Raw genomic sequence first — 13,048 nt, forward strand, 5'->3', positions numbered from 1 at the left:
TCCTCATTTTCTTCTTCCTTAAGAGCTCTAAAACCCTCTTCTGTTACATCAACAATTTTTCCAACATGGTTCCTTCATGGAGGCATTTTTTTCACTTATCTCACAAACCCATTAACCAGAAGTGCAAACAACCTCATGTTCAACAATTTGCTTATACTCAAAAAATAAACAAACAAAAAAATGTACATGCTTTGTGTTATCCCACTGAAATGAGATTACAACATTCAAAAAATAAAATGTTGCAGCCACATGGAGATTCTCATTACAATAATTTGGAAGCCAAAGCCACCATATGCACGATCAAAACTATAGTAAATAAATCTTATTTCTCCATTTATCTTGGTTAGTATAACCACCCTAGAATCCCTTTCCCTTCTTTCTCTCAACTTGGAATATATTAAAAAATAAGTTTTTTAGGTCCACCAAAAGTGTTGAAACTTTCAAGGTCATAACTTTTGATCTGATAATCCAATGGAACAGTTTTTTTTTTTTTTTTAATTAAGATCTTGAAGCATCTACACCATGGTTTTTCTTAATCTCTAATCATGTGATGCTCATTAAATCCCATTCAATCATTTAAAATGTCTAAATTTCTTGTTTAACACTTTATGACATTTTCAAATCCTTAAACTTTAATATCTTCTCAAATTGATGCAAAACTGCTCTGAGTTTTGGACCAAAAAATTATATCTTTAAGATGCAACCCATTATAATAAGCAGCAAAAGCACAACAACAATCAAGAGGATGTTTCATTACCTTCATATAACGCCTCAAATGTGTGAATTTCTTATGCATATACTTGCAACCAATTTTAAGTTTCTTTCACCTATTATCGGCGGAATACAAACCAGCAATATGCACGTCACCAACTGCCTTTTTGTCCCCGAAAACCGTCTATTAAGACTGAACCATTGACGAAGTGTATTTTAGTAGCGGCATAAACTACATCTTCGCAATATCCTCGTTAAATACTGAAATTCTTAGTTTCGTAGCATCCCCACAATGCACTCAATTTCTCACAGGATAATGGTATTCACAAATGAACAAATAATTTCTTATTTGTTGGACTGATTCTCCAGAATTTTCTAACCAATTCTTCAGTTTACAAATCATAATTTTAATGAATGAATGAATGAGAGAATTTTAATGACGTCTTACTAAATGAATGCCTGGATAAATTATTAAATGCTAAATGTCAAGAAATGAATAACTGACAATGGTTTTGAACCCGTTCTGCATTGCAATCATGTTGAATGCAATAGTGAATTTAATTTTTGAAGTCCACGAGTTACTGACAAAAAATTGTTTGAAACGTTTTAACAAAATAAGAAACAGTCCACATCATATTTAAGATACATCATGGGCTGAGAAAATAGTCCTCAGCATAAAAACCTTTTATTAACTCATGCATTTCCTTCTTCCATTAAATGTGACGTACCATGCAGGTTGAGAAATTTGTAAGACATGAAATCCTTTATTCTATGATGAGCTTACTTTTTCTATGCTATTGATTCTGGATCATGTAGCGTACACGACCAATTAATTAATCTCAATTCCAGTGTTTGCCAGAAAGTTACACTTCAATTAAAAATTCTTACAAACAATCAGATCGCACTCAAACCTAACCAAAAGTCTGAGACAACATGCTGAGCCAAATATCCACTGCCTGTTGACCTTATAATTATACATTACGAGTAACATAAAAGTGTGAGCATCCAATTACACTATCTGAAATCCAACCCAGCTACTGCAACAATGAATCTTGCAGTTCATATTCTACAATGAATTTCAACAACCGTGTGTTTTAAGTTCCACCATTTTTTGTATAAAATAGTTGTTAACACTTGTACAAACATTGCATTCAAGCCATTATTCCACTTGATCGTGCGGTAGTTTTTCGCTGAACTCGTCATTTTTCAATCTTCTTTGTCCTCACCTTCAGAATCTAAACAATCAATAGTACAAAAACTCGTGAAGTCAAGAGTCATGATCTGTAGAATTAGATGAACACAAGTCAAAAATCAGAACTATACCTGATCTCACATCATCTCCAAGCTTTCCTCTTGCCTTGATCTGCCTAACAAGCATACGGTAAATCAAAACCCACCAATATATATGCAGGACAAGCAAACAATAAAGCAGAGTGTTGAAGACATAGTAGTAAACGGGTCCTTCTTTCTTGTGCTTTTCTCTGTCCAATGTTTGGAGCACTTCATAACTGTAAAAACCATCAACAGACCACAATGTTCAGGTTCAATGTAGATACACCATGGAAACAACGAAAAATTAAATCCACTCATCATGTCTATCACATTGATTAGCCATATCATATTGCTACGCATGCTCAACAATGGGTACATCTCTATCTACCCTAAAGATCACTAAAGATTCAGATATACATTAAGAAATTCACGAAAAGCATCCAACTCAGCACACTGGATGGCTACAAGCAATTCTTCATCACCCCTTAATATCAAACTTCCTTATGTGATATAGAGTGGAAGTGGAATGCACACAAACTAACTCCTGTCTTTTTTGGCAGCCAACCAGTTGCACTTAATTGAGTACACTAAGGAGTATCCACTCCAACTTTGTTAAGCTTGAGACCTCAATACGTATTCAGTTGAAAATAGAGTCTAGAAATCATTTGCAGCTATAAAATCTATTAAATAGCTGCCAAGGAATTCAACAAAATGCATAATTACGATGTTTTATTAAAATAGAGTTTTTGCCTTTAGAGCTATCCATGCGTGAGTACCGTCATACTAATCTCAAATACTGATAAGACCATGATATGTTGAAGCTAATGAAATTTCCAAACTCACCTATGATTGTGTCCTCTACATTTGTGTCTGGGAAAACTCTATTGGATTAACTTATCTTACTAATGTCATGGCTGTCTATATGGTATACGTTTATGCTACAGAATTGGAGATTGGAGCATATATGGTAGGAGTAAAGGTGTGGTCATCTTGTTCGACTGTTCAACCGTGAATTTTTGCATCCATTTGAAAACTATATCTATGGGGTGATTCTCCTTCGTTACTTATATGCCCCTTTAACTTTTCTATCATAAGTCGATGCTATCATATATCTCATCCATAAACAATTGATTAATACTAGCAAACTTAATCATACACATGATGTGCTCAATAAAACTCAAAAGGCACTCCACATGAGCTCACAATCATCTAGGTCCTATTAGTATTCAAACTACAATTTACAAGTAACAATTAACACATGAAGATGAGGACATGTTATATTGGTTTCTCTCCAGTGATTTATACGAGAGGGATGAAGGCAATATGCATCGTCTTCAAAGGCAACTACTTGAAAACTTTTGTATGATTATAATAAGCTATCCTAAAAATGGCATATAAATGAAGGACCTAAACATTACAATAATAGATAGTTTCTATTATCTCTATTTAGTATCTAATGGTTATCAATTGAAATCTCGTGCAAATATTAGAATGTTTCTAATATTTAGTATTTTGTTTCTTGAATAGAATGTTTCTATTCTTTATGATTGTTTCTTAAGGAAACGTCGTTCAATCTCTTGTATAAATTGATCTCTTGATCACTATTAATATCAAGCAAATATTTTCCAGTTACTTCGTAATATGGTATCAAAGCCAATACTCTAAAAAGAATTTGAAAATAATTATAATTTCTTGGTTGAAATTATCTGCCTTTTATTTTTGAAATTATTTACCTGCATATTTGCATACAGCTCTCTCTATAATCCAACTAGGGTTTCTGTTCTAAGATATCTGAATCCACCAACTTCTAGTTCAGTTCTGCAACCCATTTCTGTCCAGATCAGTCTGTTTTTTCTGCACATTTCTGCAATTTTTTGTGATTTTTTTGCAGCAAGGTCGTTTTTGTTCAAAACCCTAGTTTTCGTTCAATCTCTTGTATAAATTGATCTCTTGTTCACTGTTAATATCAAGCAAATATTTTCCAATTACTTCGTAATATGGCATCAAAGCCAATACTCTAAAATTTATTTGAGAATAATTATAATTTCTTGGTTGAAATTATCTGCCTTTTATTTTTGAAATTATTTACCTGCATATTTGCGTACAACTCTCTCTATAATCCGACTAGGGTTTTTGTTCTAAGATATCTGAATCCACCAACTTCTAGTTCGGTTCTGTAACCCATTTTTGTCCAGATCCATCTGTTTTTCCTGCACATTTCTGCCATTTTTTGTGGTTTTTTTGCAGCAAGGTCGTTTTTGTTCAAAACCCTAATTTTTTGTACTTGATCAAAAAAACATTTATAGATTCGTGGAGGGTTTTTTGAGATCTCAGCTGGGTTGTCTGTTTTTTTTGGGTGCCTCAATTTTTGAGCCAATTGATCCAAAAACTAACATTCTTTCTGGATTTTTTGAGCTCTCTTTTGGGTCATCCTTCAAATTTTTTGGGTCTTCCATTTTTTTGCCTCAAAGAGTGCCTTCATAGATATTCACGCTTTTTCATTGGAAAACATGCTATGGTATCTCTAACTAATATTTTTGCCTGAGGAAAGTCAAAAGTCCAATGTTTGCAATTATGGCGACAACGATAAGGTGGTTCTAGTTCATAACAGTCTTCTCAGCAGAGATCCTCTACTCCAACTTCAAAAGGCTCCAAGAAAAAGAACATTCAATGCAGCTATTGCCACGAATTTGGGCACATGAAGGTTGAATGTTAGAGGCGCTTAGCCGCCCTATCTAAGTAATTTGGTTCCCAACCCAAAGCAAACATTGCCGAGCACTCTGTGCAGACAAAATTTGTCTTTTTAGCTTTTTGACAACTTCGTGTTTTGGATAGATTAACCATTAAGGGAGGGTATTACAATAATAGATAGTTTCTATTATCTCTATTTAGTATCTAATGGTTATCTATTGTAATCTCATGTAAATATTAGAATGTTTCTAATATTTAGTTTTATGTTTCTATTCTTTATGATTGTTTCTTAAAGAAACGTCGTTCAATCTCTTGTATAAATTGATCTCTTGATCACTATTAATATCAAGCAAATATTTTCCAATTGCTCCATAATACTAAACACTATAGAGGCATCTAACTAAAATGAAGCATGCCCAACCTTACATTAAAAGTTAAAACACTTTGGATCATATTTCCTCTTGATCCAAAAAGGAAAAAAATAAGAAGCATAAGTGAATTTGGTCAACCACTCAACCTTGCCACACTATAACTTGATCTTCTAAGCTCCTTGTATTGATCAACCTAAACACATCCTCTTGATGCATGATTGTTTGTTCACTTGCTTGACACTTTGTAGCGAACAAACCTTGTCAATCTTGTACATCAAGTGCCTCATTCAGATGACCATACTGAAGTAAGTCATTCAACATGCCTCTAACAGCACAAAACCAAGTCGACTTTTCCACCTAGCATTATAGAGTGCAAATGCAGTGATGAGGAAAACCTATGTTTCTACCCTCTGTATTTTCTACAAGAAAACAGAAATTTATATTCCAAACTCTGTTCACCATAGTAACCAAGCATCACTATATACAGCTCCCTCTAAAGGGCAGTATTACAGAAGATACAATGGAATCATATTAAACAAAAACTGCTACAAAAATTAAAGACCAAGGAAATATGTTCTATCCCCACTTGTGTATGGCACTATACTGACAAGCCATTTAAGAGAACAGATGTAGGAAGACAATGAACTAAAACTGACAAACCAAGGGAGCTGAACTCAAAAGGACAAAGATGCAGCACTTCTCATAACCCATAGTCAATCAATGTTTGACTTCTTAGTAAACCTGAATTTGAGTGGTTCAACTTCTCAAGTGTAGTTTTCTATTCAACCAGACATGATCTGTTATAAGCAGTGACCCTTTTTCATGATGGCATAGCCTACCATTAACAATGGTAAATGTTTTAAGAAAACTTCATGCAAGGCACCAATATATAAACCCAAGGTAAACTTTGTCCTTCACCCTCAATAAAAACATTCATCTCTATTAATGATGCACCACTACATAATCACATTGGTCCTTTGCTCCAAGATATCATATCCACATCTTATTGACAACTATTAAAATATTATTATGTTATTACTTCAATGGTTTTGTAGATAAGATCGTCTTCATGATCTTCTCAAGTTCTTATTAGAAACTTTCTATTTTGTACATCTGTAAATTCTTTATAATGATCTCTTCAATCATTTGTTAATACATCAAATATTTTACCACTTATTTTGCGTGATATGTAATATGTATTTTGTCTAAAAAAATTCGAAAATTCATAATAGGATTTGTTCATTCGTTCTTTTCCTAAAAATTTCGATTGTTGAAGATTCTAGGAAATATTTGCTAAGTTTTCTTCTCATGGCTAAAACCTAAATAGGGTTTATTCTGCAAACACTGTTTTTTTGTGGCCATTCTTTCCTGCATGCATGACTGTATTTATGGAGTGAAACTTCCTGCAACTTATAGGTGTTTTTTGGGCATTGTTTTTCCTCTGCAACTGGGCGTTGTTTCTTTCTTTGCAACTGGGCATCCATTCTTAACAGTGTTTCTCTGCAAAAACAGGAATTTTTAGCTCGTTCTTTGACAGCTTTTCTGTGAATTGTGGCTTTTTAGTTTTTTGCAGTTTCCACCATTTTTTCTTACAGCAATCTGTTATTTTTTAAAGATTTTGCAGCCTGCTAGGGTTCTGTTCTAATCTCTCAATTGTCTTGCCGGATTTGAAATCTGATTACAAATTTTGGTGAGTTTTTCGAGAGCCAACTGAGTCAGTCTCATATTGTTCTGGGTACCTCATTCTTCATGCCTCAATGTTTGTGCTTGCAGATTTGAATTTTGACTTCAGGATCTATCTGTGTATTTTGCCAGAATTTCTGGGCTGTCTTCGGATTTTGCTGTGTCAGCCAGGAAATTTTCTCAAAATCCGTGCCATTTGTACTTCATCATTTTTTCTGAAGTCTGTACCTGAATTTGCCTCTGTTTTCTGCATTGGCATTCGTGTTTATTTCAATCCACACTATTTCCTCTTCTATAGTTTTCGTTTTATGTGCATTGCGAAATGTGCCAGATGGTGTCAATGATCAACTTAATGTTGAAAGACAATCAAAGATTAAACAAAAGAATTGTAACACCTAGAAGCAGTGCATGCTGACAATCTTCGAATATCATCGACTTGAGACAATTGTTTTGGGCACAAAGACTCATCCTACCACAATACAAGAAGATAGGGACAAGTTTGATGATCAGAATCAAGTTGTCATGCTTCTCAAGCTCTTTGTCGTAGATGATCAGTTGCCTCAGATTCTTTCTAGCAAGTCTGCAGACAACATCTGGCAGCACTTGAAGGAGTTGCATGAGACATTCGACGAAATAGAGTGTTCTTTCTAAAGAACCAGGTGTTCTCCATCATGATGGATGAACGCTTGTCCTTATAGAAGCATCTCACGAAAATTAAAGACATTTGGGATCAGCTCAAAGCCATTGGTCAAGAAATGGTGGAAGAAGATATGGTGGTCATCACCTTGAAGAGACTATGAAAATCTTATAAGCACTTTATAGAGACTCTCAACATTATTTCCATTAACATTGATTTGAAATTTCAAGAGTTATGCACCAAACTTCAGCAGCAAGATCGTTGGAAGCAACAGTTTGGTAGCAATGCCACCTCGTTCTCCTCAAAGCATGCCTTTTCAACCAAATCCTTTCATAAGGACAAAGGTAAATCTCAACACTCTCAACCATCTTAGTAGAAGGGCTCTAATCAATCTAAGGATGCTTCAAAGAAGGTGTGGTGTAACTACTTGTCACAAATATGGACATTTGATCAAGGATTGTCACAATTGGTTGGCTTCTGACAAATGGAAGCAGCGAGGGTTTCAGCCTAAAGCCAATGTTGTTGAGCACAAAAATCAAACAGAGTCTTCCTTTTACACCTTCATGGCTAAAAGACCTACAAAACATGTCAAACCTTCTGCTTGGTATATAGATTTTGATGCATTTTTGCATTTCACTCACAAGCATGACTAGTTTACAAATTTTTCTCCCTTCAGTGATTCAACTACTGAGTATATTGTTGTTGGAAAGGGCAATGTATAGTTACAATCTAGGGGGAGGAATCTCATTTTCCTCAATGTAAACTATGTTCTTGGCATGAAACTAAACCTATCCTCAACGAGTTAGATCATGTGACATTCTCCTCAACTTGATGTGGTATTCAGTTCACACAAGTGTTCAATTGTTGATCGTACGACACGCACTATTATTGTTGTTGGCAATGAGGGTCATGGTCTATATATAGACTTGTGGATACTGGTGATTCTCTTGAGCATGCTTTTGCAGCAAAATCATCATCTATCAAAGGTCTCTAGCATCAATGATATGGACACCTAAACATTCACTATCTTACTCAGCTTGTTCGAGGTGATTTAGTACTTGGCCTCCAAGAAATTCAAACTCAAAATCAGCGAGTTTGTGGAGCTTGTCAGGTTGGAAAGCAACACAAGACGTCGTTCAAGGATGGTGATTCGTGCAGAGCCCTTAAGGTAGTATAGTTGGTCCATGTTGATGTATGTAGTCCAATGTAAACTCCTTATGTTCCTTGGTGCAAGTATTTCTTACTTCTTGTTGATGATTTCCGTAGAAAATTGTGGGTGTACTTTCTTAGACAAAAATTAGAGATGTTTATTGTATTTCACATATTTAAGGCCTTAGTAAAAAAAGAGTCTAGTTGTTCTAATATATTTCTTAGTTCTGGAGGGGGGTTGTTCTACTGCTTTCTCCACTTTGTGTAATACACATGACATTAAACATTAGTTAACCACACACCATACACCCCTCAATGGAACAGCATTGTAGAATGTCGCAACCACACCATTATAGAAATGGCCAAGCCTATGATGGAGCATAGAAATGTTCCTAAGAAATATTGGGCAGAAGCATTATTTATTGTGGTTTATCTCCTCAATAGGTCTATCACACATGTTGTTAAGGGGAAGACTCCTGAGGAAGCCCCAATTGGTTGCAAAGCTAGGATCAATCATTTGAAAGTATTTGGCTCGTTGGAATCCAAGAATCAAAAGCTCATGTTAATAGGATATAGTAACAACCATAAGACATATTGAATGATTAAGGTGGACACTAATCGTCTTTTCTTCAGTCAAGATGTCTTTGATGAAGAAAAAGGACCATTTTCCTTGTTTCAACAACATTTTGAGGATCAGCCTTTGAAGGCCTCTGATTTGTGTGTTCGTCTTCTATTAGGTCCATCTAATAGGAGGGATGATGCAAAATCTAAATTTAAGGATGCAATACCTAACTTTCCTCCGGATGATGCTAATCGTCTACCTGTTGTAGAACATATTCCACCTTCATTTATTCCTCCTAATGTTAGCACATCTACTCTTCGGCCTAAATGGTGGGCTAAGACTATCAGTGATCTTTGTCTTGATGAGCTCATTGAGGGTAGATTTTCTAGAAATAGGGGCAAGCAGCGAAATTCAGTTAACTATGCTCTCATGGCCAACCTTCATAGTATTTATGAGCCTAAGACATTCAAAGAGACAAAAGGGATTGCAAAGTGGGAAGAGGCTATGTATGCAGAATATCAGTGGCTTTTGAAGAATCACACCTGGCTTATCTCTGATCTTTTTCCAGGGAAGAAATCCATTAGCTGCAAATGGGTCTATAAGGTTAAGTATCATGCAAATGGTACCTCAAATAAATATAAGGCCAAATTAGTTGCTCAAGGGTTCACAGAGTGGGAAGGCATTGACTATGAGGAGACTTTTGCTCCTACTGCCAAGTTGAGTACAATTTGCCACCTTCCCATTGCAGCCCAGTTCGGATGGAAAGTCCATCAAATGGATGTTAAAAGTGCCTACCTCAATGGTGAGTTCAACAAGAAGTCTACATGATGCAACCTCCCGGTTTCAAGGTTGCCTGCAAAGAACACCGAGTTTGTAGATTCCAAACAAGCCCCTTGAGCGTGGTACATCAAAATTGATTAGTACTTGGTTTCTCATGGTTTTTAGCATGTCCCAATAGTAATGTGTATATAAAATGCTTTGGTGATGATATTTTCTTTCTTGTTGTCTAAGTGGATGACTTGACCATTTTTGGCAATTCAGCACATTTGATTGCAAAAATCAAACAAGACCTATGCATGGATTTTTGATATGAAAGATTTGAGGTTTCTCCATTTTTTCGTAGGCAGACTTATGGCAGGATCTTTATTTCTCAGTCAAAGAATGGCGGCACCTCTGATTATGGACTTCTTTACACTAGGAGTCATGATTCCAAACTTAGTGGGTTCACAGATTCAGATTGGGCAAGTTCGATTGATCATAGACATCTGTTACAAGCTATGTTTGTTGTTGCACCAAAAGATCGACCTATCAATGTCTGATACAACCACTAGACTTATAGAACACAGGAGACGATTAAGCCATGTCATGAATCTCGAAGGGTAACGTTGGTGGTTAGTCCAACAATCCCCCTTCAAAGTTTCCCAAGGGATTCAAACTTGTGACCAAGCTCTGATACCACTTGTTACAAAATAGGTTTGTGTTGCACCAAAAGATCGACCTATCAATGCCTGATACAACCACTAGACTTGCAAAACACACGAGGTGGTTAAGCCATGTCACAAATCCCAAAGGAGAACGTAAGCGGTTAGTCCAACAACATCAACTTCTATATAGGTGTTTAGTTTGAGATCTAATGCAATCACCTGGACTAGTTAGAAGCAACATGCAATATCACTCTCCTCCACAGAAGCAGAACATTGAGGACTTGTTAAGGCAGCTTGTGAGGCAATTTGGCTTCATCAAATGCTAGTATATATGCATTTATCTCAAGAAGGCCTGACCCTCTTGCTCATTGATAATCACAGAGTACAAACTTGCTAGAACCTAGTCTTCCATGAAAGAATCAAACATGTAGGCATTCATTGTTATAACATTCAGCAGTTGGTTGAAGACAGGACTGTTCAGTCATAGTATATTCCAACAGCAAATGAGACTACAGACATTTTCACCAAGCCTCTTGGTCCAGATAAGTTTGTTCAATTCAGGAAACAACTTGGTCGTGTGGACAGATTGACCATTTAGCGAGGGTATTAGAATATTAAAATGTTATTACTTTAATGGTCAATTATGTACTATATTTAATTATTTGTAGATAAAATCATGTTTACAATCTTCTTAAGTTTCTTATTAGAAACTTTCTATTTTGTATATTTGTAAAATCTTTATAATGATCTCTTTATCATTTGTTAATACATCAAATATTTTACCAATTACTTTGTGTAGTAAAAACTTCAGGCACCAAGCAATGTAATACAAATCTGATTAATAGGACACTTGAAATGATTCTCATAAGAAAAAAAGGAAAGAAAGTAAAAATCAAATATGAAAATGCAAAACACATCCTTATTAAAACACCTTGGATGATGCAATTAAAATCACCCATAATTTGGATTCACCTTCTTCGCTACTGTAGCCTCCAAAGAAACCCTATAAAGGGTCTACATCGTCCCAAGGGAACAAAAACCAGCAAAAACCAAATCCTCCCAGATTGGATTTTGAGACACGTAATGAACTTAAGAGGAAGAAATTGTGCTTCACTTGTAGGGAACCTTGGACTCCTAATCACAGATGCCTTGGTAAAGGCAAGATTCACTATGTTGAGGTTCTTTCAGAGGATGAAGGAGAGCAGCAAGAAGGTAGTGATATTGAGGACAGCAAGGAGGAAGAGGTTGAGGAGCAGCCCCTTAAAGATAAAAAGAAGAAAATTGCTACCGAACAGCCTCCTGTTATAGCCACCCTTTCTAGTGATCTAGCATGTCACCCTTTCAGGGTGTTGTTCGAGGACAATGCATTGCTTGCCTTTTGGATACAGAAGCATCCCATAATTTCATCAACACACAGATGGTATCTAAGAGAGGATTGCAGACAGTCGGCATACAAGAGTTCGAAGTAAAAGTAGCAGGTGGGGAAGTTTTGAGTTGCACAGAGAAAGTATTCAATCTTCAGATACAGTTTGATGATTATCTTTTAGAGACTGATTTTTATGTTGTTGATTTGGATGGGTTGGACGCCATTCTGAGTAGAAAGTGATTAAGGATTCTCCTCAGGTACACATTTGATCATGAGACAATGCAATTGGAATTCTTACAGGGTGATCGATTGATAGTCCTAAAGGCCATACCAGATAATGGACCCAGGTTGATAATAGCTCACAAGTTGGAAGCCATTTTGAGGCATGATGATATCAAATGGGCGACACAATGTTTCGTCTCTTCTAAGGAGACACGAGATACAGGACAGCAGCACCATTCTAACATCCAAACGGTGCTTGACAAGCACAAGAGGGTATTTGAAGATTTACCCCTAGGCATTCCACCAGATAGAGGGTTTGAGCATATAATTGAGCTAGAGGAGGGTGCCAAACCCGCCATTACCACTCCTTATTGTCACCCCAGGCATTACAAGGAAGAGATAGAAAAGATGATTAAGGAACTATAGATATGGGACATATCAGGCCTAGTTTCAGCTATTTTGCCTCTTCAGTGGTGTTGGTTAAGAAGGATGGCACCCTTCAGATGTGTATTGACTACCGCGCCCTTAATAAGACAACCATTAAAAACAGGTATCTGATTCCCTGCATTGATGAGTTACTGGATGAGCTTCATGGAGTTGTTTATTTCTCGAAGATAGATCTTCAATCAAGATACCATCAAATACAGGTCCGAGAGGAGGATGTGCATAAGACAGCTTTTAGATGCCACTACAGACACTATGAGTTTTTGGTGATGACATTTGGGCTCACTAACGCACCACCCACTTTTCGGTCATGCATGAAGCACATCTTCAAAAAGCAACCATGAAAGAGTGTGTTGGTTTTCTTTGATGATATATTGATCTTTAGCAGGACTTGGGAGGAACATTTGCAACACCTAGATGAGATCCTCAGCCTCATGGAAGAACACTCTTTATTCGCAAAGGAGTCTAAGTGCGAATTTGAATTAACTGAGATTCTCTATCTGGGTCACGTAATTG

At 36.2% G+C, this 13,048-nt stretch overlaps 1 protein-coding gene across 1 annotated transcript in view; it reads right to left on the reverse strand.

Annotated features, from left to right (window-relative positions):
- Window positions 1-1,562: 1,562 nt before the first annotated feature.
- The window catches only part of LOC149556582 (ASC1-like protein), a 70,346-nt gene continuing 58,860 nt past the window's right edge, over window positions 1,563-13,048 (reverse strand). The window contains exons 6-7 of the mRNA XM_089830972.1: window positions 2,035-2,219; window positions 1,563-1,946 (exon numbers count right to left, since the gene is read on the reverse strand). Coding sequence (XP_089687098.1) covers window positions 1,918-1,946; window positions 2,035-2,219 — 214 coding nt within the window. The 3' untranslated portion in view covers window positions 1,563-1,917. The remainder of the gene's footprint in view (window positions 1,947-2,034; window positions 2,220-13,048) is intronic.

Source organism: Cupressus sempervirens, chromosome 5, assembly GCF_028749045.1.
Source record: "Cupressus sempervirens isolate cs-2001-9-10 chromosome 5, ASM2874904v1, whole genome shotgun sequence".
Classification (NCBI taxonomy): Eukaryota; Viridiplantae; Streptophyta; class Pinopsida; order Cupressales; family Cupressaceae; genus Cupressus; species Cupressus sempervirens.